Raw genomic sequence first — 27,381 nt, forward strand, 5'->3', positions numbered from 1 at the left:
CTACAATAGGTACTACCTTATTTGTACTATTAGGAAACAGAAAAGGAAATAACTTTAGATAATATGAAGATAATGTTTGCCATAGCTGTCCATCAGCTGTGACATTGCCTAATCTATCTTGTTGATTCTCTACTATAAGGTAGAAAGAGGTAGTGAGAGTTATGAATAAAGAAAATTCAGGAAGACTTCAATTCTGTCTTATCACTGTGAGTCAAAGAGACTTTTTTTTTTTTTTCCTGATAGCATCTGTTTCCAGAGCAAAAATGAGATTTTTCTGAGAAATGCCTTCATTAGTCAAATTCTAGGACTCTTTTCCCGGGGGTGCTGTTGCGGGCTCTCAGAGCACCCTTACCTCCTGGCATTGTTGGTAAATCCCATGCTTGTGTACTTTCAGAAGTACTTTCTGGGCTTTTACCAGGTTTTCAAATGGGTCTGTGACACCAATAGTATAAAAACCACAAATCACATTCTCTGTACATGTATATTGAACTGCTATGTGTCACTTGCTGTGTCCATAATCTCTTCTAATCCTCACAATAATCATATGAAGTACATACTAGTATCCCATTTTACAGATGAGAAAACCAAATCTTACAAAAAAAGAGATAGTTTGTCCTACTCTACTGTCATGGCTGATAAATATGGATTTATAAATAAGTATAAATAAATAAATAAATAAATATGGATTTACATTCACATAAGATATCAAAGCTCATGTTAGGGAGCCTTGGGAGGGAGTTCTGTTCAGTCACTAGGCTGTTATCTGGCAACTTCCTGCACTTGTGGTGTTGGCCTGGGTGGCGCTAAGTACCTACCTGGTCTCTCCACACTTGCCTGGGGGAGATCAAGCTGGTGATAGCCCCAAGCTTTGCTGGGGTCTCCTGGCTTTCCAGTCACTAGGTTTCTAATGTGCCCCAGCCCAGTGGGCCTGGTGGAGGAGGTGCAGAGCGCCCTGGGGAGAGGAGGGCGGGCCCTGAGAGGGAGTTTGAAAAGAGGAAGGAAGTGGGGCCCGGCGGAGCGCCTAGCCACCCCCTGGCTGCTTCCCCACAGGACGACGTGAGGCACCCGCAGCTCCAGTGGCCCAGCCATGGCCCCCTGGCGTAAAACTGACAAGGAGCGACACGGCGTGGGTAGGTCTGGGCATGAGGGAAAGGCAGGTGGCCTGAGAACCGTGTGCTGGAAGATGCTGCGGCAGCCAGCCGTGTGGGCACAGGCAGGGAGGGCTGACCCAGCGTCCCGGGCTCAGTGACTTCCTCAGCTTGCTTTAGGGCCAGCTGAGTGGAGAAGAGGAGGCAGGGGGAGAGGAACATGGGCACCCTGCCCAGTCGACTTTGCCCATGGGACACAGACTGTTGTCTCTCCACAATGCTTCTGCAACCCCTACATGGGGTCCAGTTCAGGGTGGCTTTGTGTGCCCCAGTCCCAGTGTTTCAGGGGGTAGACTTCATTGCCCCACATAGAGAGATGACCTCAGAGAAGGAACATCTGCCCTCTCCTCTTGCCTGGCCCAGCATGCCTTCCTCCACCCCTGTCCAAAGTGACACCTATCTGCCTGCTTCTCCTGCCTGTTTCTTCTGGGTCAGATGATCCCTGATTTGGTGGAGGGTCCAGAGGGCTGTATAGGTTTAGGGAGTGGGGCTGGAAGATAGGGTCCTTCACTCAGCCTTTGAGAAGCTCTGGGGAGAAAGGCTCCTGCTGGGTTATCTGGGGATATCCAAGAAGCCCGCTTCATCAGCTTCAGCCATCTAAGCTCCCAGAAGCCTCTGCCTCAAGCTCAGGGCGGAAGTGGTGGCTGGGGGAAGGGAGACTTCAGGTACTGGGACTCTTTCTACTAAGTGGCACCCGTGGTGCAGCTTCTGTAAACTCACTGTGGTTTTCAAACACAAGTGTAAATTTGAAAACCACTGTATGATTTCCTACATAGGCAGATACAAGACGCCACCCTCAAAGATGAGCATTGAATAAGCCCCAAGTCAGTGAGACAGAGAGAGAGAGAGAGTGAGGGAGAGAGAGATTAGATAGATACAAGGAGTCCCAAGGCTGCTGTTGGAGAAACACTGCCCCAGAGAGTTCAACATTTATCTCTTCACTTGCTCAGCTCTAGGCAGTAGGGGTTCTGAACAGAGAAGAGACATGAACAGATTTGTGCTGAAGCCAGTGTGGAGGGAGGCTGGGTGGCAGACAGGAGACAGTATTGATTCAGGGTAAGTAGAGCAGCAAATGGGGGGAAGAGTTCTACCCTTCATCTGAGGGGCTATAGTGCATTCCTGCTGTAAAGGCCCTGTGCTATGATATGAAGATCGTGGGCTCTGGTGACAAACTGCCTCTTCTTGGATTATAGTTTCTAATACTTTCCAGCCCTGTGACCTAGACAAGATACTTACTCTCTCTAGGGCTCAGTTTCTTTATCTGTATAATGGGGATAATAATAGCACCTGCTTCCCAGGGTTGTTATAGATGTAAAGGAATTCATCCACATAAAGTGCTTAGAATGACAATTACACAAAGCAATCCTCACTCACTAGATGTTACCAGTTATTATTCTTAGACTTTGCCCTCTGCATGGGGGTTTAGTTGAGGACACGACATCACAGGATGGGACAGAGTTACAAGATGGAGTAGGGTTCCCACTTTCCCTAGCAAAGGAAATCCTATTTAGGTGGTCAGGGATTGGGAACTTTGTTAGACACTAGGCCTGAAGTCTTCTTGATGATAGTATAGCTGACATTTTTCATGCCTACTTGTGAAAATTCTATTTCATGGGGGGTCAGAAGGTTGATGACCATCTAGGGATCCAGAGAGCACTTGGAAGGTATCTGCTTCTCAAAGGGAGTCTCTTTTCTCTGCATCTGAATGCTGGACTCTTTGTCAGGCCCTGGGTAGATGGAAAGACAAAGATTAGGTTATGATAATATGGGGGACTGGATTCATGGGACAGAAAGAACAGGGACCTAACAGTAAGGAGCTGGCCTTTAGCTCTGGCACCATCACTATTTGCAGACAGGTCTGTCATCTGGTCTTCTCAATGTAAATCTAGGTCTTAAATTTTTCTATTTTAGAGTGTTCTTTTATGAAAAGCATTTGAGATAATGAATATGGGGGCTTGGAAGAAGAGAGAAACATATAAAGGATTAGGGGGTTCTTGGAGTATCTTCAGAGTCCCAGCCAGGCCTAAACACACAAGGAGAACCTGTGCTTTGCTTTCCTATTTGGTTTCCTCATCAGTGCTGGTGGCATCAGCCAGCCTTCTTCTGGCTTAATTCTCAAGGAATGCTTATGTCTGTCTGTTTGTCTCATGGGCTGGCTTTACACGAGACCGCTTCTTCACCAGAATCACTGGCTTCTTTGTCATCTTCTTATCTTGTGGGCAGCCCCAGGTGACCTTCATATATATACCTCATCAGATTATTTTTCCTTCCTTAATGGAATATTAACATGTAATCCATTAGAATTACAGAGAGTTCCAGAAGTGGGGAAAAACAGCATGACTATGAAGTAAGAATAGGCACAGACTGCCTTCGAGGAGATATTTGTAAGGTTGGAAGCTTGGGTTGTGAAGTCAGAACTGATTTCAAACCTGGGCCTGTTTCCTCATCAATAAAGTGGGGGTAATAAGGATAATGTGCATCTTGTGAGACTGTTGTAAGGATTGAATGGGGTAATGTATGAAAAGCACTTAGTAATGTGGTTGGCTCAATGAAAGTTAGTGACTAAGGTCCAGGGGTTACTTAATAGTTGCAGAGCTAAATGAAACACAGGACAATGCCCCCGAATACAAGATTCAGGACACTTATGCCTTCAAAGAGTGTAGTGTTTTGTGATTTATAAGACCCATTATCATGCAACATCTTTGGCTCCAGAATATCTCTATGAGGCATTATTTTCATTTTACGGATGAAGAAACCAAGACCCAGAGTTCACATAATTTAGAAGTACTTGGGCTTGGTCTTAGATTCAATTATCTTCAGATCCCGGGTCTTTGGTACCACACAAGGAGAGAATCCAGGAGAGGGGGACATCATAGAAAAATTTAGGATGTTGGAATGTATGTGGCATTTGGGTCAAACAATAAATATTCTGCTTTGGTTTTAGTAGATGTTTGTAATGAAAACAAAACAATACAAAACTTTGGAGAGGTAGAGTGCACCCAGATTGTGAAGGGCTTTGAGCCAACCTTGTAAGCTTGGACTTAATTCAGTGCACAGTGGAATTTTAGAGCGGGCATGTCACCTATAAGAATTTAATATAATTAATTATAAGAAGGGCAGGGATTGAACACAGAGGTATAAGAACAGAAGTAGGTAAAATCTTCCTGTCTCTTGACTGCCTGATTAGTTAGCCCTGCAAGAGTCCACTTACAGTTAACATTACCTTTGGCCTTTACTATCTTAATCCTCTGAGTCTCAATGATGAGAGTTTCCACCTTGGAGGAGAGAAGGGAGAGCAGGAAAGGAGGAGGTAGGAGGAATAAGTTACAGTGTCAGTTAGGAATAAGTGTGATGAGTGATGGAATACCTCCAAAACTAACTAGAAGCTTATTTCTCTCTCAAACAGAAAGCCCAGAAATGGTCCATGAAAAGGTGGTAGAACAATTCATTGTCTCCCGCACTGCTTCCTTGGCATGAGGCTTCTGCCTCCTGAACTGAGCTGATTGCTCAGTCTCCAGTTGTCAGATACCCCTTCCAACCAGCAAGAGGGATGAAGGGAACAAGAAGGGCATGACCTTTCTCTTCAAGGACACTTTCCTGAAGGTCATCTTAACACTTCCTCTTGTATCCTGTTGGCTAAAACCTAATCACATGAAGGAACCTAGCAAGGGTAGGTAGGAAATGTAGTCCATTATGTAGGCAGCCATGCACCCAGCTGAAAATTAGGAGTGCCATTCCTAAGGAAGGAGGGGAAGAAGGATACTTGGGATGATGTATTAGTTTGCTTAGGTTTGCCATAAGAAAGTGCCACAGGCTGTGTGGCCTAAACAATAGGAATTTATTTTTGTGTAGTTCTGGAGTCTGGAAGCCTAAGACCAAGGTACCAGTAAGTTGGTTTCATTCTGAGGCCTTGGTTTACAGACAGCTGCCTTCTCATTGCTTTGTCCTCACAGGGTCATCTCTGTACATGCTCATTCCTGGTGTCTCTTCCCTTTATAAGGATGCCAGTCATATTGGATTTGGGCCTTACCCTACCAGATTCATTTAATTTAATCACACTAAACACCTGATCTCCAAATATGTTTATATTCTGAGATACTGATGATTGGGATTTTGACATATGAATTTAGGCTCTAAGTGGGGGCAATAGTTGAGTCCCTAATGGATGACCCATGGTCTGTGGTATGATATTTAAGGGCTGTACAAGAAAGCTTCAAGGCCAGGCTTCTGAGACAGAGTGAGGATAGAAAAAAGGTTCAGTTACCCTGAAGCTGAGCTTGCCAGGAAGGATTTGTACAGGAGCTTCAGTGATGTTGAGAAACCTCTTCTCTATGCAGGTGTCTCTGCTTAGGATTGTGTACCTATGTGTAACTATGTATGGGGAGTACTGGTGGTTCTTTCTAAGAGCTGTGAGGGAGAATCTGTTCTGTGACCCTCCCTAGCTTTTGGTGGGTTTCTGGCAATCTTTGGTGCACGTTGGCTTATAGACCCTCGAAGCATTCTTTACTTCCATCTTCACAAGATGTTCTTCCAGTATATATGTCTTTCTCCAAATTTTCCCTTTTAAATAAGGACATCAGTCTTCTTGGTTTAGGTTCCACCCTGGTGACATCATTTTCACTTGGTTACATCTGTAAAGATCGCATCCCCAAATAAGATCACACTGATGTACTAGGGCTTAGGACTCTAACACCTCCTTTGTGCGAGGGCTACAATGCAAACCATACTAGTCTCTGCAAAAGTAGAGAAAGTGTCTTTTCTACACATTGACTGGGGAATGAAGATGAAACTGAGACCACTCCACGTTGAGGAATGCAGGTGGTGCTGTTGTAGTGCAGGACCCTGGACAGAACTGGTCTGCCCCAAAATGGACAGATCTGGAGTGGGCCATGGACACTTGAGTCTCTTGCAGCACAAACTTTTACTGAAATGAAAAAAAAGTCCTTTCAAAATGGTTCAGTTAAAAGGTGTGTGTTGCATATGTGTGTGTGAAGAGGCGAGTGGTGTATTTTAAGGATCAGGTGAAATCAAATAGAAATCCAGGAAACCTGAAAGGCAGACCTCCAGAAGGGCCTGAATAAAGGTGGCCTTGCCTTCCTTCTCATGGCAACCCAGCTTCTCTTAACACATCAGTGTTGCTCTCCTTACCAACTCCTTCTAATTCTATCACTCCTTTATAACTTTGATATCCTGATAACACCATGGTCCCATGGTGGTCCCAGCGTGCCACGCACTCCAACTCTGCTTGACTTTGCAGTTCAAGCATCCACCAAATCTTCTTCTCTCTGCATTTATTTATTCAAAGTTCTGAGAGAGAGGTCTGAATGGACTGACTCACATTTTCAAGAAAGTCCACTTAGATCAGAGGCCTTTGCCAACATAGGAGTGAGTTCCACTCTGATCAAGGGGCTGCTCCTGACTGGTCCAATACACTGTGATTATGGCTTGGGAACATGTGGCTTGCTACTCATCTAGCAGGAGCCATGGGGGGGGGTGGATCCTTTGAGGAGGAAGCATGAGTAAAACATGCATCCCAAATACACTCAGGGAAGAACTCTACTACAGAGGGGGCAGTTATACTGCTTTTATAGCCCGAGGTAATAATCAAGGAGGAAGGAGAGAGAGCATTGTTCACTCACTAACTTGTTGACTCATTTATTTCATTTACTCATTCATTCTTCATTTATTTGTTAAATATTTCTTGGGCATTTTCTATGTGCCAGGCACTATGCTAGACACTAAAATTACTGGAATTAGGCCAATATGATTCCCACACTGTTAGAGCTGATAGTCTAATGGGGAAGACACAAAAGGACTTTGTAGATGAATCAGTAAGCATATAATTATGTTATGAGATGTGCCATTATAATAAAAATTTGTCCCATGATTGAGAATATTGGAGGGAGGGCTCTTAAATTAGATGGTCTGGGAAGGCCTCTGAGGAGCAATGGGGGAAGAATTCCAAAGGAAACACTTGGAGGGATCTTAGTACATGTATCTTTGCTATGGAGGTCAACTATATCTTTTGACAGGTCTCCAGAAATTAGTCTGGTGAAACAAACAAACACTACTGGAAACCTGATTCCATCCTACTAATTCTTAACTGTCTGGCCTCCCACTTTCTAATGCTTCAGTAATTTGGCATTGTTTAGAAGTGGCTGCTGGGCTGGCTCTTTGAGTCCACATAAGGAGATTTGTCCTAATCCCTAGGCTTACAAGATTCTTACCGTTAGTGGCCACCTTAATGTTTGTATTTGAATGAGCCCTAACAGACTGTGTTTACTAAGTTCTGCTTTTTCCCAAGATCAGCATCCTTCTATTGCTGCTGTATGTTGAGACAGACAATGTAGTCACCAGAATATTCCAATTTCTGGACCTTTGGACTGATGTTTGTTTGTTGTTAAAGTTTACAAACCTTTAACTTAGTAGTCCGTTACACGTGGGTGCCACAGTCTGTGTTCTGCAGCAAGTGTTCTATGAATGGGAAACGATAATGCTTATCACCATCTGACTCCAAAGGAGTCTGGGTAGGGACACTATAAATGTTCCCTTTAATAGGCACTTTCTCCTTTCTTCCTACTTCATTTAATTCATGTGAGTTCAGGCTGAGTTTGTAACCTTCTTAGGTCTTATTTGGTTTTTAGTTCTCCTTGGAGAAAGTCGTCCCTTGCCCCTGTGACCTCACTAGGTCACTGTCAGCCTCTGCATTGGTTTAAAGTTACAGTCGCAGTAGCTGGGGCTAGAAGAGGATAGGACTGATAATGGTCCCTCTCTAGACATTACTTCAGGACAGTTAGAGGTCCTCTGACAACATGCAAGCCCTTGGGTGCAAGCCTACACTAGGATAATAGAAGGAGACCTAGGTGGACACTGTGACTTGCATAAATGGCCCAGGATCTAACACAAATTCTGAACAGAGCAGACGCTGAGCAGGCATTTGTCAGACTGGATTGAGCAGTGACAGTTCCAGGCCTGAGACACCATGATCAGCATGTTGGGTTGCAGCAAAAGGACATATATTGTGCCAGCTGAACCCAGAGGGTTTGCCTGGGGAAGTAGGATTGTGCTGCTTGCCTTACTGGTGGTGGCAGTTCGGGGTTGTATCAGAAAAGAATGTTCTGGATAGAATAAACAGCCAATGCAAAGGTCCTGAAAAGGAAGCCTCTCTAATGTGTGGGAGTCCTTGTGACTGCTGGAGAGAGTAAGCAAAAGGGTAGACGTGTAGGAAATGAATTGTCTGAGGGGAGGTTGTAGTGCATAGTGTCTGGTACACAAAATGACCAGAGCTTTGACTCTAAATGGGAGGGGGTGGGGCATTTTAGGGTTTTCAGCAGAATGGCAGAATCTTCTATCTTTTTAAAAAGATTGTTCTCTTTTATGATGGATAGAGGGTAATTAAATGTGGAAGCAAGGAGGCCAGTTAGACAACTACTATAATGGCCCTGGCAGGAGATGGTGGTGGCCCACACCAGGGAGACAGCAGTGGAGGAGGAGAGATGCGCTTCAATTCTGAATGTGTGTGTTGTTGGTGGAACAAATGGGATTTTCTTCATGGATTAGCATTGGGTATGAGAGAAAGAGAGGAATCAGGAGCGACTCCAAGGTTTTTGGTGTGAGCAGCTGGAAATACAGAATTGCATACGGGACTTCATTAAATACTTGATTTGAGTTCTCATCTGCATTGTCATAAATAATACATTGCCTCACTTTTTTCCAGCATGGTACATTTGCAGAGCACTTGTGGTACCATGTTTAAGCACACTGAGAGGTGTGCACTTTTATCATCCTTTCACATATGAGGAAATTGGGGAGCTAAGACCTTCAAGGTCTCACTGAAATACAACAATTTTCAGATAGTTTTCTTTTCTTATTTATTTATTTATATTTTTTATTTTTTTATTAACATGTAATGTATTATTTGCTTCAGGGGTATGGGTCTGTGAGTCATCAGTCTTACACAATTCACAGCATTCAACATAGCACATACCTTCCCCAATGTCCATCACCCAGCCACCCCATCCCTCCCACCCCCTCCCTTCCAGCAACCCTCAGTTTGTTTTGTGAGGTTAAGAGTCTTTTATGGTTTTTCAGACAGTTTTCTTACAATTCAATCCTGGAGGTACGTCTTCTGTTTTATCGGAGACTGGTTTTGTACCTTGTCTTTTAGTTATGTAACCACATGTCATCTCTCCCATTGGACAGCACATTGTCTGAGGGCAGGGCTGTGTTTTGGGGTCAAGTTTGAGTCCACCAGCCTTAAGGCACTAGCAGAAGAACATTAGAGAAATTAAGCATTATTGTAAACTGGGACAACTTGGGAATCCAGTGGAAGCTATAAACTATCTTCTTGCAAATTAACACATGTGCAGTTTTGCATTTCAATTTCATCAAGGCCTATTCATGGATGTGAGTTAAGTAAGTGCCTGATAAATGTACTCAGTAATTATTTAGTAAACCAATACAATAGACACAACTAAGGCATTCTGCCCAAGATGTAAAATGTTGGTTTTGGGAGCTGTGAAGAACAAGAAAACTGTTTTTTTTTTTTTTAACGATTTTATTTATTTATTTGAGAGAGTGAGATAGTGAAAGATAGCACAAATCAGGGGGAGGGGTAGAGAGAGAGGAAGAAGCAGGTTCCCCCGTGAATGGAAAGCTTTACATGGGGCTCCATCCCATGTCCCTATGACCATGACCTGAACTGAAGGCAGATGCTTAACAGAGCAAGTCACCCAGGCATCCCAAGAAAACCATTTTTTTAAAAAAAGAGTTAGTTATTTATTTGAGAGAGAGAGAGTGTATGTGCATAAGTAGGGGAGGGACAGGGGGAGACGGCAAGAATCTTAGCAGACTCTTTACTGAGTGCGGAGTCCAATGTGGGGCTCAACCTCACGACCCCGAAATTACGACCTGAGCTGAAATCAAGAGGTGGACTCAACCAACTGAGCCATCAGGCTCTCCAAGAAAACTATTTAAAAAAATATTTTTGATTTATTTATTTGACAGAGATCACAAGTAGGCAGAGAGGGAGGCAGAGAGAGAGAGAAAGGGAAGCAGGCTCCCTGCTGAGAAGAGATCCCGATGCGGGGCTCAATCCCAGGACCCTGAAATCATGACCTGAGCCGAAGGCAGAGACTTAATCCACTGAGCCACCCAGGTGTCCCAAGAAAACTATTTTTAATATCTGTTCATACCAATTAAATTCAGTAAGCCTGTGCTAAGTGATAGTCCTGAGCTGGTCCTTACATACACATAGTCTTTCCACTCAGGAAGCTTACAAGCAAGTACTAATCTCTCTTTCTTCTTTTTGCATGAAGCCTCAAACAACACCATTATTAGTACTAATGTCCCCATTTCATAGGTTGGGCATGGGTACACCTTTTGTTTCATGTTACCACAGTTCTGCCATCACCCTTGTCATATTTCATTGCAGACTCATGTTTGAATTATTTAGGTCTTCCATATAATGTAAACTCCATTATGGCAAGACAATGTCTCTTGTTCTTCTCCAGCATGCAGCAGGTGCTCAATTAGTAATTGTTGATTGGATGGATGGATGTGTAGGTGGGTGGATGGATGGAAGGGAGGGTGGATGGTTGAGTGGGCTGGATAAGTGGGTAGATGAATGAATTGGTGGAGGATGGGGATAGGAAGGTGATGGGGTTGGAGGTTTTCCACTTTCTGGTGGCCTCATAAGATTCAGATGGACTGAGTTGCCCTATCTTGATTTCATGTCTTCAACCATAACCTTTTCCTGTGAGGAGGCTGGGTCCTATGAGAACACAGAAATAACTGGGATGTTTTTGAATCTTTCCTCAAACATCTGGACCCCTGTAACTGGCCACAGTCCCAACTCCACAGTTTTTACACTGGGACTCTATTCACATGGTCCAATTGTCCCTTACTGGGACTGTGTCTACATCAAGCTAATTTCCCCTTCCTCCTCCCTGCCCTTACCACTTTTTTCTCCACCCACTTTTTCAGGGGCTCTCACTCCATTTCATCCCCTTGTACCCTGACTCTTTCCAGTTTCACTTCCTTTATGGAGCCCCTCTTGATCACTCTCCTCAGAGAGTCCACAGCTGCTATGGCCCACAGCTGAGCCCTTTATTTTTATTTTTATTTTTTCAAATTATAATTGCTGATACCCCAATTATAATTGCTGATCTTTTTAAAAAGGTTTTATTTATTTATTTGACTGAGAGAGATCACAAGTAGACAGAGAGACAGGCAGAGAGAGAGGAAGGGAAGCAGGCCCCCTGCTGAGCAGAGAGCCTGATGCGGGGCTCCATCTCAGGACCCTGAGATCATGACGTGAGCCGAAGGCAGAGGCTTAACCCACTGAGCCACCCAGGCGCCCCTGAGCCCTTTATTTTTAAGATGTTTCTTGTTTCTTGTGGGTTCAGCTAGATTTCACAAAAGCTCCAGGACAGCAGGAGGTACCCCTTCTCACCTCACTTTTCTAACATGCAGGATCCAGCAGAGTGCCAGATACTCCCTGTAATGGAGGTGAGGGGCTAAAGAAATCAGCCCTTGATTTCATCATAAAGCCACTCTTCCAACTCTGGCATGTGAATGCATGAACATAAGGGAACACGTGTGTGAGCTCATATGTGTGCGCTTATAGAAGCACTGAAAAGGAAAGAGTGAATGCCACCATGATATTTTAGAGCAGTAGTTATCAACTTTGACACTGTTGACATTTGGGGCCTGATACTTTGTGATGGGGCTGTTCTGTGCATTGTAGGATGTTTAGCTGCATCACTGACCTCTACTGGCAAGATGCCAGGAGCTCCTTCACTTTCCACCCCCACCCGCCCCCCACACCCCCTCCAGATTGTGACAACTGAAAATGTCTCCAGACATTGGTAAATATTTATTGGGGGCAAAACTGTCCTTAGTTGAGAATCACTGTTTTAGGGAACTCATGGCAATTCCAACTTTCTCTTATTGGCTGACATGTCACTTTTATTCACTAAAAACTCAGTATAGTTGTATGTAGTTTGGCTCCTTCCTAGCTAAGTCACCCTGGACTATTCACTGAATCTTACACTACCTCAATTTCCTCATCTGTAAAACAGAGGTGACAGTAATTGTACCCAAGAATTATGGTGAGGATGACGTAGGTGGATAAAGCCCTTGGAATAGTGTCTGTTGCATAGAAAGGGCTCAGTAGAGGTTGTAATTCCTCTGTCTTCTCCTGGTCTGTGGAGGAGCATCTCTTCCTTAGTTACCTCTGTTGTGATTCTCCCACCTTATTCACTACTGACTTGCAGTGGATGTGAGCTCCGGCCTTACTGCTGGAAGCTTCTGCTGGGTCATCACTGTTGTTCTCCCTGATGCAACATCAGGATGTCGCCTTGATGCTAAGCCTGTCAACACCTTGCCCACAGAGTTCAGGTAAACTATGCATTTTCAGTGAGTGCCTTTCACTCAAATTGAAAGCTAGTTTAGTTCCCCGCCTAGAGGAGAGACCCTCCAAAGCCCAGTTCAGGGACTAGAGAAGTGAGCTTCAGGCAATTGCATTCTTTTTCTCCATTATTTTTGTTTCTCAGATGCATCAACTTGTCCAAACTCTATTAACACTTGCTATTTGCTGAAGCTTTTGTTTTCAAACATGTCAGCAAAGAGCAGGGCCCCAGATGAGGTATGAATCCATCCTAAAGATCACAGGCACCTGATGGCTACCATCAAAATGGACAGCTCATCTGTGTCAACATCTCCTGAAGTAATCTCAAGAAATTCAAGAAAGCATTTAGCCAGAAGAAGGGGCATATTTTATCCTTCATCTTCACATTCCTCCAGTACAAGTATTTATTAAAGCTCAGTAAATATTGATTGAACTTCCACTGTGGGCCTGGTGCTGTTCTCAGCCCTGGAAATTCAGTGGTCAACAAGGCAAACTGTCTTCACCCTCACTGACACTAGAAAAGAAACTACAAACACTAGAAAAGAAAATGAACAGGTATCGTATATGTGTACATACCATATATATTATGTGTGTGTGTGTATATATATACATACGTGTGTGTGTATATATATATACACACATATATATGCATATATATGTATACTGAGTATATACTCAATACACACATACCTACATATATACATACATACATACACACAAACACACAGTAAATTATAACACCAGAAATGAGCTGGTAAGGGAAGCAGGGACTTTGGACTCTGATCTGGGCTTGAATCCACTTTTTACCACTTTCTAGCCATGTGGTCTTGGGCAAGTTTCTTAATCTCTCTTTGAGTTTCTCATATGTTACATGAGGGTATTATCTTGGAGGAGTACTGTGAAGATGAAAGGAGGTGATACTCATAGAATGCTAGGGATTTTATCTGTCTTATCTGTCACTGCCACTCCAGTATCCAGAATAGTAACTAGCACACAGTAGATGTGCAAACGAATGTCTCTTGAAATCATATATGCCTGGTACATAATATATACCCAAAAAGTGTTTACCATTTTGGGGGGAGTAGCAAGCAGTGTGTACAGTACTTAGAAGGTAGACTTCTGGATCGACCTATCGATTGACCTATGTAACTAAGTTATGAGGTGGATAAGATTACCCTCCTCCTGTCTCAGTTTCTTCATAAGTTCAAGTGAAACATTGTACTTCTCTTCTAACATAGCACAAGCTACAGAGACCCCACAGTAATTGCTTCTGTGAATTGTGTGCTATAACAGTGTGTTTACTTTTTTCTTATTTCTCTCAATTTGGGTTCCTGATGAGCAGTATATGGCAATATGTTTACATAGAATTAGTGGCTAATCAGTGGATTCTATTTCTAGGTTTGTTGGAAGTTTCCCCTGTCTCAAAGTAGCTGCTTCCACTGGCTTGCCAACCCAGATTTCCAACATGAGTGTCCTCATTGGGTTTAATGAGCTCAGATGGCCCTAGCACTTTAAACATCCCTTTGGTTTTCAGCTATAAATATTTTGGTCTGAGTGGACTTATAGGTAACCAATTGCTGCCTTCGTTCCTGAGTATAGTATTTTAATAGAGGGAGAGGTCAAATCCTTCACGAGGATGTGTCGATATTCTCCAGTTTCTGGAGACCTGATATGAAAAGGGAAGCTAGAATGGTTGTTTTTTGGAATCCTGCCATCAGTCACCTGTCTGTCTTCCTTGGGCAAGCATGAGCAGGGTGGAGCAGGATATGATTTCAGTGATTTTTTTTTCTTATTTTTTATCCTATATCTTCTTATGTTTTTCTGCCCCTTTCATCCCTCATTTAGAAGTTGACAGTGGTTAAGCCTACAGGGAGTAGGGAAGAAGGTGATCTGTTTTACACTGGTCAGAAATAACTCAAATGAGGATCATAAATAAGTAATTGAACTTTAGCAAACAGTGGCATGCTGGCTCAAAGTTTCCTACTAGTCATTTAGAAAACGTAACAGAATTGGGTACTAGTATGCAAAGCCACTTCCTTTGTCAGTAATGTCTGCTTTTCCCCAAATGGAGCCTTAAGAACAGAGGCCCTTATGCAAAGGCAGAAATACATTTATGAATTAAACAGTGACATCAGTTACTTTCATTTTCAGAATGTGTGAATCTTTGGAATTAATATAGACCTTCATGTTGAATACCAGGTTTCAAGATCTGCCTAAGACACCTTCTTAAGTTGACTGATTGGAACTTTCTTCCCCGAAAGAGCTGGGTGGAACAAGGAAGAGATTTCTAAGGAAAGATGGGGAGGAGACAAGGAACAAGTCACAGTCTTTCCCCACCTTAACAAATAAGCGGATGGACAGACCTAGTTTGCTAGTGCTTCGGAGGCCAACTCATATTATCGATGGTTTTCTTCTGTTAGAAACCTCAGCTGCCTCCTTGGCCCTGCCCAGCCTTGTGACAGGCATGTTCTTAGCCAGACTGCTGGGGCTGGAGGGAGGAGGGAGTGGAGAGTCTAAGTCAGGGCACAAGCAAGCTGGAATGTGTCCAAATGTCAGCAGCCTGTGTGGGGGTTGGGTTTGAAATTGGGCCAAGTGCAGAGGGAATGAAGAAACGTTCTCTGTTGGTTCAGGAAAAGAGATTCTTGATTCCCCTGAGGGCCTTCTCAAGGTTTGCTTTTGAACAAAGGATGAATTTTATTCAGTGTCAACCAACAGTGTCATTTGTTGCCAACTGCAGGGAGGTAGGTTTAAAGGTGACCTAAAGAAGCACTCTGAAGGAGTCCTTCTGAGCAACTTGCCTTAGGAGTTTTTATAATGCTGATAAAGAGAAAAATAACTACAATTTATTGAAGACTTACTATGGCTAGATATCAGTCAAGCCCTTTGTGTCTTAACCTCAGCTGAGCTTCCGAAGGACCCTACAAATTAGGGACTATCATCTCCTCCATTCTACAGTTAAGGAAAATGAGGCTCAGGGAGATGAAGTTACTGCTCAGGAAGGTTTCCACTGACCCTTACTGTGATTTTGTCTGGAGTACAAGAAAACATCCCTCCCCTACCCAGAGAAGGTGCAGGTCTTGCAAGTAGGTCACAGGTTGGGTACTAGCCTCCAATGCTTTCTTGCCTGCATGGCCTGGTACAAGGCAGAGCCTGTATATCATATGCTATGGCCCTGGGTTTGAGGCCAGAGCCAACAAAGAGTAGAACTGGGCTCAGGAGCCACATCTCTCTTGGCCCTCAAGATTTATCAACTTTCAGGATGGAGACTTTGCATTACTATGAATACCTATAAAGACTAGCTATTCTCTTGGTGAAAGGGCTGATTTGTATAGATGTTTGGACTAAATAGCCCTAAGCTTCCTCCTTTTCTCTTAGAGAATGTGGCAAGATGGAAAAATGAAGCAGGCTCTGGTGAACACCTGAGTACCTGCCATCTAGGTTTTGGGGAGGGTGAGAGGGGCAATGGTATAGAGAATGTGTAAGGCATAGGGCTGGGTTTGAGTCCTGGCTCTGTGACTTACCACCAAAAGGGTAAGGGGAGATTTTGGGTGAGCCACTCAAACCCTCTGAACTTTATTTTGCTCATCTGTAAAATCAGGGTAGTAGCTACCTCATGTAGTAGTTGTAAAGAACATGAAAGGGCAACTGAGAATATGCTTCTCTGGGACACAATGAAGCAACATTATAAGTACCTCTTGTTTGTATTTGAGAACAGTTTTGATCTCATTTCTTCTTGAAGGCCCCCCTTCACTGATATGCTATGATCACTACTTTCATTTTCATCCATAAGTTTTGGTAGGTTGTTTTCATTTTAATTTGTCTCAAAATATTTTCTGTTTTCCCTTGTGAGTTCTTCTTTGATCCCTTGTTGCTTAAGAGTATGTTGTTTACAGGGTGCCTGGGAGGATTAGTCAGATAAGCATCTGACTCTTGATCTCAGCTCCAGGTCTTGATCTCAGGGTCATGAGTTTGGGCACTGCATTGAGCTATGCTGGATGTGGAGCCTACTTAAGAAAACAAACAAACAAACAAACTGTATGTTTACTTTATATGACATTGTGAATTTTCCAGTTTTACTTCTGTTACTCGTTTCTAGCTTTGTTCCTTTGTGGTTGGAAAATTTACTTTGTATGGTTTCAGTGTTTTCATGTATTGAGATATGTTTTGTGGCCTAACGTATGGGGTGTTCTAGGGAATGTTTTATATGCACTTGAATGTGCATTCTGCTGCTATAGGATGAAGTATTTTGTATATGTCTGTTAGGTCTGGTTATTTTTAGTGTGGTTCAGGACCTCTATTTTCTTTTCTTTTTTTTTTTTAATCTTTAAAAGATTATTTATTTATTTATTTATTTGACAGAGAGATAGAGAGTACAAGTAGACAGACTGGCAGGTAGAAGGAGAGCAGGGAGCCCGATGTGGGGCTCGATCCCAGGACCCTGGGATCATGACTTGAGCGAAAGGCAGCCACTCAACCAACTGAGACACCCCGGTGCCCCTGGGACCTCTATTGTCTTACTGATTTTATTCCTTCTTGTTCTATCTATTATTGATAGTGGGATATTGAAGTCTCTGATTATTATTGTAGAAGTGCCTAGTTCTCCTTAAATTGTGTCAATGTTTGCTTCATACATTTTGGTGTTGTGTTATTGGGAACATATGTTCATAATTGCTATATGTTCTTGGTGTGCTGACCTTTTTGCCAATATATAATGTACTTTTTTGTCTCTTGTACAACTTTTGACTTAAAGTCTGTTTTGTCTAATATTAATACACTATAGTGTTCTTTTTGTTACCATGCGCATGGAACATTTTTTCTTTCACTTTGAACTTGTGTCTTTGGATCTAAAGTGAGCTTATTGTAGATAACATATTTTTGGATCATTTATTAATTTTATTAAATTAATTTATTAAATAAATTTTATTAAATCATTTATTAATTTTATTGATGTTTTATAATTCTTTCTGTCAATCTCTGCCTTTTGTCAGGATGGTTTAATTCATTTACATTTAATGTAAATACTCATAAAGAAGGATTTACTGCTAACATTTTGCTATTTGTTTTCTGTATATCTTAATGTTTTTCTGTTCTTCAATTCTTCATTATGTCCTTTTTTATGTTTAATTGATTTTTTTCCTAGTTTGCTGATTTGATTCCTTTTATTTTCTCTCAAGAAAAAAAATTTTTTTTTGGTTATTTTCTTAGGGATTAATCTGGGGTTCACAATTAACATCTTACAATAATAACAATATATTTTGAGTTAATACTAACTTAGCTTCACTAGTATACAAAATCTCTGCTTCTGTACAAATCTATTTCTCCTCTTTTATTGTTATTGTCACACATTACATTTTTATACATGATATACCCATTATTTTGATTTATAATTATTGTTTTATGCATGTGTCTTTCCAATTGTCTGTTAGCAATGGACCTCTGTTTCTGTTTATCTCTTAACTTCTTCTTCATTTTAGAAAGATATTTTGTGAGAAATAGAATGCTAGGTTGAGGTTTTTTGTTTTTATTTTTTCCCTTTAGCACTTTTAGCATGGCCTTCTAGCCTCCGTGATTTCCTTTGTGTGTGTGTGCTATGTTATTCACCATAGAGTAGATCATTAGTTTTTCTTTTTTTTAAAGTCTATTCTTGGAGCATTTTTTTTAATTTAATTTTTTTTTTCAGGGATCCAAAATTCATTGTTTATGCACCACACCCAGTGCTCCATGTAATACATGTCCTGCTTAATAGCCAGTGGTGGGTATTAAGGAGGGCATGTATTACATCATTCATTTTTGATGTAGTGTTCCATGATTCATTGTTTGTGTATAACACCCAGTGCTCCATGCAATACATGCCCTCCTTAATACCCATCACTGCCTAACTCATCGCCCCACCCTGCTCCCCTCTAAAATTCTCAATTTGTTGCCTCTGTAGTTTCTGAAGAGAAATCATTTATTAATTTTATTGAGGAGTCTTTGCACATGATGAGTTGCTTCTCTCTTGCTGTTTTTAAGATTCTCTCTTTGTCTTTGGTTTTTGACAGTTTGGTAATTATGTCTCAGTGTGGATATCTTTGTGTTTATTTTGTTTGGATCTCACTGAGCTTTTTGGGCTTGTAAATTCATATCTTCCATCAAATGGTATTTTCTGAACATTATTTTTTCAAATACTCTTTCTGTACCTTTACCTCTCTTTCCTCTAATTATGGAACTCCCCTTATGTGAAGCTGGTATACTTGATAACCCCACAGGTCACTTAGGTCCTGTTCATTTTTCTTTATTCTTTTTTCTTTTTGTTTTGTAGGCTGGTTGATCTCAACTGACCTACTTTCAAGGTTATTGATTCTTTATTCTGTCTGTTCAAGTCTGTTATTGAGTCTCTCTAATGCATTTTTTCACATTTGTTATTGTACTTTTTAACTTCAGAATTTCTGTTTTATTAGTTTGTCATTTCTATCTATTTAATGATAATCTCTGTATTATGAAACATCAACATTTTGGTTTTGTTTAGTTCTTTGCCTATAGTTTCCTTTAGCTAGTTCAGCATATTTAAGACAATTGATTTAAAGTCTTTGCCTCATAAATCTAATGTCTATCCTTCTGTGTGGGATCTCTATTATTTTCTTTTTGTTCTCTTATACGGACCATCCTTTCTTGTTTTTTTCTTTATTTTTTTAATAAGCCTCATAATTTTTGTGTTGAAAACTAGTTATCTTGAATATTATAATGTTCTAACTCAGATGTCAGATTTTCCTTCTTGCCAGAGCTGGCTGTAGCTGCTTAAAATAGGCTGTAGTAGTTTGTCTGTTTAGTGACTTTTCTAAAGCATTTTTGTGAAGACTGGTCAGTTAAACCTCCAAATGCTTGGAGTTTAAAGAAAAAAAAAATCTGGTGTTTGTATCTGGGCTCTATGTGTGGGTAGGGTCATAACTTTAACATATAGCCAGATAACTTGCAACTCTGCCTTAGCTGGCATTACTTACCAGCATGAAGCTTGAAGGCCAATCAGAGTTGACAGTTTAGGACCTTCTTCCATCGATTCTTTCTTTTCTTCATTTTCTTTTTTTTTTTTAAACTAATTAAAAACTAAAATATTTAATTGAAGGAAATCTATTCTTAATTTTATCTTTGCATATATTCTAGCATTAAAATACAAACATATTTTATTCTCAATAAAGTACAAATTATATAAATATTTAAACCTACATGTAGGATTTCTTTTTTTTTTTTTAATTTTTTTCAGTGTTCCAGAATTCATTGTTTATGCACCATACCCAGTGCTCCATGCAATTCATGCCCTCCATAATATCCACTACCAGGCTCACCCAACCTTCTTACCCTCCGCCCCTCCAAAACCGTCAGATTGTTTTTCAGAGTCCGCAGTCTCTCATGGTTCATCTCCCCCTCCAATTTCCCCCAACTCCCTTCTCCTCTCCATCTCCCCATATCCTCCATGTTATTCCTTATGCTCCACAAATAAGCAAAGCCATATGATAATTGACTTATTTCACTCAGCATAATCTCTTCCAGTCACATCCATGTTGATACAAAAGTTGGGTACTCATCCTTTCTGATGGAGGCATAATATGCCATAGTATATATGGCATATTCATCCATTGAAGAGCATCTTGGTTCTTTCCACAGTTGGTGACCCATCCATTCTTAGCATGTGTCCAGATCTGTGCATAGCATTCTAGATCCCTTGGTATATGGGGGTGTTATACATGCAAGACTTATCCATATTGTAACAACTGTCAGTACTTTGTTCCTTTTTTTGACTAAAGAATACTCCATTGTATGGTTAGACCATCTTTTGTTTATATGTATGGCAGCAGATGGAAGGTTGAAAGGTATTAGTTAAACAGAGGAGTTTATGATCTCATTGCACTGACTATTGCTCTCGCTGCTATGTGGAGATTGGATGGAAGGAGGCAGAGTACATGTGGAAAGGCCCAGGAAAATGCTGTTGCTCTCTGTCTCTAATCCCAGTGGTCTCCAAAACAAATAGAGACTTTCTGCTGATGAATTATGTGACCAAACATGGCGGAAGGAGGGTTGAACTAAATGAGAGGAATCCTGAGGTCTTCCTGGTAGTCTCACCATCGACTCAATTCATTTCTTCTTCCCTTGGTCCTCCAAAGCATAAATAATAAATAATAAATAATAAGAAAGGGCAAGCTCATAGCTGTAGTCCTTTAGGGAGCCCTACAGACAGATCAAAACAAACAGTTACAGTTTCCTGGAACAAGGTAGTCTCTGCTCCCTCTGGTTCTAGCAACCCTCACAAAGGACTTGGAATACCATTTTCAAAACTGACACTGAGATGGGGAATAGAGAATGGGACAAGAATACGTGAAAATCCCAGCTTTACCAGGTTTCAATTGTCTTTTTCTTGAGTAAACATTTGCTTGATTCCTATAAACTGTTGGCTATCTTCCAGAGTTCTGATAAAGTTGATTCTGGGAGCTTTTGTCAGATTTTTCTTTGCTTCTTTAGAAAGACAGGCACTTGGAGTTCCTTACTCTGCCACTTCTGCTGAAGTCACCCAAAGAAAAATTTTTGAATGCATTTTGTTTTGTTGACATATGAAGCAACTGAGGACCAATGGGAGAGGGAGTGAATTGAGTTCATATACCTACCACATGGATGAATTTTGAAAACATTGTGCTAAGTGAAAGACCATATATGATATGATTCTATTTGTATGAAATGCCCAGAATAAGTATACCTGGAGAGGTAGAATGTAGATTAGTGGCCACTTGGGGTTGGGGGAGATTTCTGAGGTGATGAGATTGCTTTGAAATTAACCATGGTGATGTTTTCACAACTCTGTGAATAAATCATTGAATTATACACTTTAAATGGGCACATTATATCTCAATAAAGCTATGCCCAAATAAATAAATAACATCCATCCAGATTCCCATTCTCTTGGAATAAATCCCAAATCCACCACAAGACTGTATATGACCTGGTCCTTCAGCCTCATCTTTTGTCATCCTCTTCTCTGTTATCATGCTCCATCCACAACAGTTTCTATTGATGGTCTCTGCATATCTCAAGTGTCTTCCTTTCTGTGGGCCTTTGTACCTACTGTTCCCTCTTATTGAAATGCCCCTCCCTTGTTGTCTCCATAGCTGACCTGCTCAAATATTTCATGTATCAGCTCAGGGAGGCCTTTACTAAGTACCCCAACAAAAGTTGGTGTGTCTTATAACACTCTACTAGGCACTGTTGTTCCCTCTTTCACATGTCTCATATTTTATAAACTTATATTTATTTCTGTGTTCACCAAAAGAACAAGATCAGTGCTTAGCATGTGCCTGACACATCACACCCACTTACTGAATGTCTGCTACATGAATGTGTGATGACGACATTCTAGGATCATATTGTCCTCCTCATTAAGAGTCTTTCCTCAAGTAAAACTCCTGAAAGTCTTTCCTTAAATAAAACCACGTGCATTGTGCCCTATTCTGTTCTTGAAAACCTCCCAAGCTGATGGTTCCATTTAACCTTTGGAAAGCAGGCCACATCCCTAATCTGGATGAAGAATGTGACCTGGTCCCCACCCAGCAAGTGACACTGAACAGGGCCTGTGCACTGCAATGATATGGCATGATCTTGTGTTCTCAGGGGTTAGCAGAGCTTCTGACAGAACAGGGGAACTCTGAATGTTTATAGCCAACTACTGTTCCCCGGGGACTGATAATAGAAATGGGAAGACAAGGCACACCCTTGAATGTTAGGGTGTTCTCACAAGGAGGGAGTAACTGTGGAGCAGCAAGTAGCTCATCATAGTGGTTGAGAATATGGAAGTTAAATACTGATTTTCCTGTCACTTCCTGACCTGAAGACTTTGACCAAATTGTTTAACTTTTTAGCACCTCTGTTTTCCATCTGTAAAATGGGTTCACAGTTTATACCTCATAAGGTTGCTGTTAGAATGGGAGGAGAAGATGTGTAGAGCACATGCCTGGTGCGCTGGGAGAGGTCAAACTATGGCCGATGATATCAATAGCCTCCTTGTAATGCAGACTGGAGTGCAGGACCTGTGCTGGGAGGAGTCAGATTCGGTTCGTGAGTGGGGGCCTTTAGCAGCCAAGCTAGGCCTGCATTGAATCCTATGGTAGGCAGTGGGTTTCATTATTGGTCTTATTAACCTATGTAGGCTGCATGGGTATGAGGTAAATTCAGTGATTTTCAGTATCCAGAGGTCTCACTATGCTGCCCCTCTCTTCTCTTTCACAGCAATATACAACTTCCAGGGCAGTGGAGCTCCCCAGCTCTCCCTGCAGATTGGTGACGTGGTGCGAATACAGGAGACCTGTGGAGGTGAGTCACTGGTTCAAGTGACCTATGGATGCCAGACCCCCTGGCTGATGGTGTTGGGACATCTGCAGTGCATACTTAGTACCTCCAGCCCTCTCTTGGAACCTGGGACTTTGTGTGGTCTGTTAATGCATTTTGATAATAGCAATTAGAATTTACTGAAAATAATGTTTTGTTATTTTAGGAATTTATGCTTAGTAGCAAAGGTCTGACTTGAGAGGTTTCATGTTTGTTGTGCTATCCATTTACCACAGCCATGGGACTATTTGGCCTGTGACATCCACCTTTTTTCTTAGTATAAATACTAATAATATTCTAAAGGGAAATCTGCACTATTGGGATTAGGATTTTGAAGAGTTCAGTAAATTATATCTTTGATTCCAAAAGGTTTGCTATGTACAGCTGAGTGGTGTGGCACTGCACCTTGTCCTGGGAGCAGTGCTCATTCCCTATATCAAGCTGGGATCCCGGTCTTGGGCAAAGCGGGCATCTCTTTCTTCCCACAGAAATGCCATCTTCTTTTGAAGCCAAATGTGTATTGGACTGTGTTCAATGGTGATGGTGGTGATAGGGGAGCTTTTAAAAATTTGCACAAAAGCTAATGGCCTTGGATCCCTAAGTCAGGGAATTATAAATCAGTATATCACCTATGTCACTGATAAAATTGATATTGGGAGCATGGCTTGGGTGTACGAGCCAAGTGAACTTGCCAGTGTTTTGGCCACAATCAGGCAGACTCTTCCAGTTCTCACTGACAGAGCAGGGCATCCACCATTCTCCCCCTCCCTGGGCCTACCTCTACCCTGCCGTGTGGAGAGCATATATCCTTCCTGTAGCTGGGCAGGGCAAGAAGCAAGAAAGAAGTGAAAGAAGTGAGTGGCCTGAGCCCCAGTTCCACCCCTCCCTCTCAGCTAATCTCTCAGATTAGAGAGTTCTTATGCTGAGACAGGAGAGAGGGGTGGACAGGAAGCAGGCCTGCTGCTATGAAGGAGGCCCCCTCCAGGGGAAATAGCCAGCCAGAGGAAAGGAGGTTGCCTACAGAACTCGCTGTGTTTGGATTCTTACTACATACTGGGGCACTATGCTAACTTCCTTATAGCATGTTAGTCTGGTCACTCCTCAAGGCAACCCACAGGACAGGTCTTATCCCCAGTGTCAGACCAACCATGTGTAACTTCCAAGGCAATTCTGGAGATTGGCACACACATACATGCATACACACACACAAACATGTTCTCACATGCATACATACACACACGCATACACAAGCAGATGTGCACACACATGCAAACATAAACACACAGAAACATGTGCACATATATACACACATACAAACACACGTCTACAAGCAGACACACACACACACACACACACATGCATGCAAACCAAAAAACAAACAAGCATTAGAGCCTTTGTGAGGGGGAATGTATTTGATATCTGATATCTCAAAACAGCTTTCAAGGAGTCATCATGGTAGAAAGGAGAACATTGTTCACTTCCCTTTCATTTATCTTATCCTTTAGTATTATTGTTATTCTGGGTTGTATCTGAGGTAAAACAATGCACTTTTTAATGTCCAGGCCTCTAAAAATTCCAGTCTGGCCCTATGCAAATCTTTTAGACACAGAGTGAATGTGGCTGGGGCAGGAAGGAAGGAATATGATTCCAAACACCCAGCCCCCTTGCCTCAGTGCAGCCCATCTTTCATAAATCCTGTTCTACCCAGTGGCAAATAAGCAAACTGTAAGTATCTAACAAGGGCAAAGAGTGAAAATATCAGCATGACCGATCTCCTTGGTGTCTCCTGTGCTACCGAATGCTAATCCTTAGAAACATGAGGCTTCATGTCTGCAAGGGAGGAATCAAGACTCAGGGAAGGGAAATGACTCCCTGAGGATCACACAGGGAGCATAGCTCTGTATCCCTCCTTATGTATGCCAGCCCGCGCCCTTTCTTCCACCCTGTGCCTACCAAGATTGTGCCTACTGTCGGTGATGATTTGTTATGTTCCACATTTTGAGATTCAGACAAGTATATTCCTCTTCTTTTCATGAGATTTTCCTGGAGAAAGAGTTTCTGGGCAGTTAACTGACCACACAGGTTGCCTAATCAGAGCCTTCTGTTATTTTCACCTGGCATGCTGTCTGACCTTCAGAAAGGTCTGACCTTCAGAAAGGTCTGACCTTATTGACTTGAGCCACTTTCATTTGTCTTCGGGGTTAATGTCCTTGTTACTAACTTCTTTGGCTCTGGTTTTCCATTTTTGATTCTATTTTATTAGTTTTATTTTAATGTATCCTTGTAATAAGTGGCCACAATGCCTTTCTAGAAAGAGCTGGGCATACTAATTTAGTGAGTGAGTGCCAATTCACGAATACTTTGAAAATACATATTCAATGTTCAGAAGTCTGTTAACATGAATCTATTTATCTGAAGCATTTGTATGCAAAACAGCAGGAGTTACCATGCCCACCCCCATATGTATATGGAGTTTTAACTGTAATTTATGGACCCTAAGTTTTCCCTGAGGGCTTTGGATGGCTACAGGCTCTGAAACCATGCCTGGTATTGTCTGTTTTGCAGAAGGGGAGTTCTGCCTATGATCCTGATTGAAAACCTGCTACCACCAAATATAAAAAAGTGAAAACCACAGTGTTGGTCAAAAATGAGTCAGGATGATGTAATGTAAAGAACTTGGGTGTGCCCATGAAACCCTTTTGCAGAAACCTACTTGAAAAATGAAATCCAGCCACCTGAGATGTGAATCAAAATTTAAAAATACAGGAATTAAAAAGCTGTGATAAAAGAAAATAGTGGTGAGCATCGAGTCTAAATGAATCAATTTATAAAGATTGATACTAAAATTCACATAAACAATGGATTTTGGAACACTGAAAAGAAATAAAGTAAAATAAAATTTTAAAAGTCACAATGTTTATGAGTACCAAAAAAATGTTATTGTTAGGAAAGTGAATAATATTAAAAAAACATGTAAAATCAAGAAGTGAAGAATAGGAAGGAATAGATTAACTTTATGATACTATTATAACAGAGTTTGTCAATATCAATTAGAAATAAGATACTATAATTAAAATCATAATCATTTCAATTTTTTAATGCTTTTCATAGTTATTTTTATTTTAAAGGAGTTTTTAGGAAATCTTTATAAAGAAGAAACATGTATTTATCTTATTTTGAAGTTTTTATTTAAATTATAGTTAACATACACACAGTATTAGTTTCAGGTATACAATATAGTGATTCAACATTTCCATAAAACACCCTGTGCTCATCACAAAAAGTACATTCCTTAATCCCCATCACCTATTTCACCCATCCCTTCATCCACCTCCTCTCTGGTAACCATCAGTTTTTCTCCATAGTTCAGAGTCTGTTTCTTGGTTTGTATCTGTCTCTCTCTTGTTTCCTTTTGCTCATTGGTTTTGTTTCTTAAATTCCACACACGAGTGAAATCATATGGTATTTGTCTTTCTCTCACTGACTTATTTCACTTAACATCATGCTCTCTAGTTCCATTCATGTCTTTGCAAATGGTATGATTTCATTCTTTCTATGGCTGATCTTCTTTGTCCATTCAATTGTTGCTGGACACTTATGCTGTTTCCACAATTTGGCTATTGTAGATACTGCTGCTGTAAACATCAGGGTGCATGTATCCCATTGAATTAGTATTTTTGTATTCTTGGGTATTGTAATTGCTGAATCGTAGGGTAGGTCTATTTTTAACTTTCTGAGTAACCTCCATTCCCTTCTCGAGTGTGGCTATACCATTCTGTGTTCCCCCTAGCGGTGCGTGACAGTTCCCCTAAGAAGAATTATTTAATGACCAGAGCCGAAGGCAGATGCTTAACTGAGGCACCACCGATAGTTTTTAAATCCTCCCCCAAACTAACAAACCAAAAAAGGAGTGGAAAGACTGTGAACTTTTGAATCAGAAAGTTATTCTCTGGTCCTTATACCCACTAGCTGGGTAGGTGGGCTTCAGTTTTCTCACCTGTGAAATGTGTTAAGGTTGCCTGTTCTTGGGCTTGTTATGAGGATAGTGTGAGAAAATAGAGAAGCTATCTAGCACCACGCCTAACTCTTCAGTGCTCTGTATTGGCTAATTCCATCCCTCCCCCCATTATTTAAAGCTACATGGAGATTGGCAGGTATATATCTTTACAGTATGGCCCCGAGAACCTGAAAGCTGGCTCTTTGATTGCCTGGAATGGGTGAGGCTAGCCCTTCCTTGCCTATACTAAATTTACTCAGCTGGATGAATGAGGAAGACAAACACCTGGCCTGGAACCTTAGATGTGAATGAATTTCCTGTCACTGGAGCTCATTTTGGTTAACTTTTTATTATAAAGATAATATTTTGTTGTGTTGAAAACTCAAATTGTTCAGTAGGATACCTGTTGTTACTAAGCCTTAGATATCCTAATGCTTATTTTTTTGGTCTGTAGTATATCTCTCAGGTCACCTCTTTTA

The 27,381-nt window shown here is 41.4% G+C and overlaps 1 protein-coding gene across 1 annotated transcript in view; it reads left to right on the forward strand.

Annotated features, from left to right (window-relative positions):
• Nucleotides 1–997: 997 nt before the first annotated feature.
• Nucleotides 998–27,381, forward strand: part of DOCK2 (dedicator of cytokinesis 2) — a 413,194-nt gene continuing 386,810 nt past the window's right edge. The window contains exons 1-2 of the mRNA XM_059416333.1: nucleotides 998–1,130; nucleotides 22,807–22,890. Coding sequence (XP_059272316.1) covers nucleotides 1,088–1,130; nucleotides 22,807–22,890 — 127 coding nt within the window. The 5' untranslated portion in view covers nucleotides 998–1,087. The remainder of the gene's footprint in view (nucleotides 1,131–22,806; nucleotides 22,891–27,381) is intronic.

This window comes from Mustela nigripes, chromosome 12 (genome assembly GCF_022355385.1).
Source record: "Mustela nigripes isolate SB6536 chromosome 12, MUSNIG.SB6536, whole genome shotgun sequence".
Lineage (NCBI taxonomy): Eukaryota > Metazoa > Chordata > Mammalia > Carnivora > Mustelidae > Mustela > Mustela nigripes.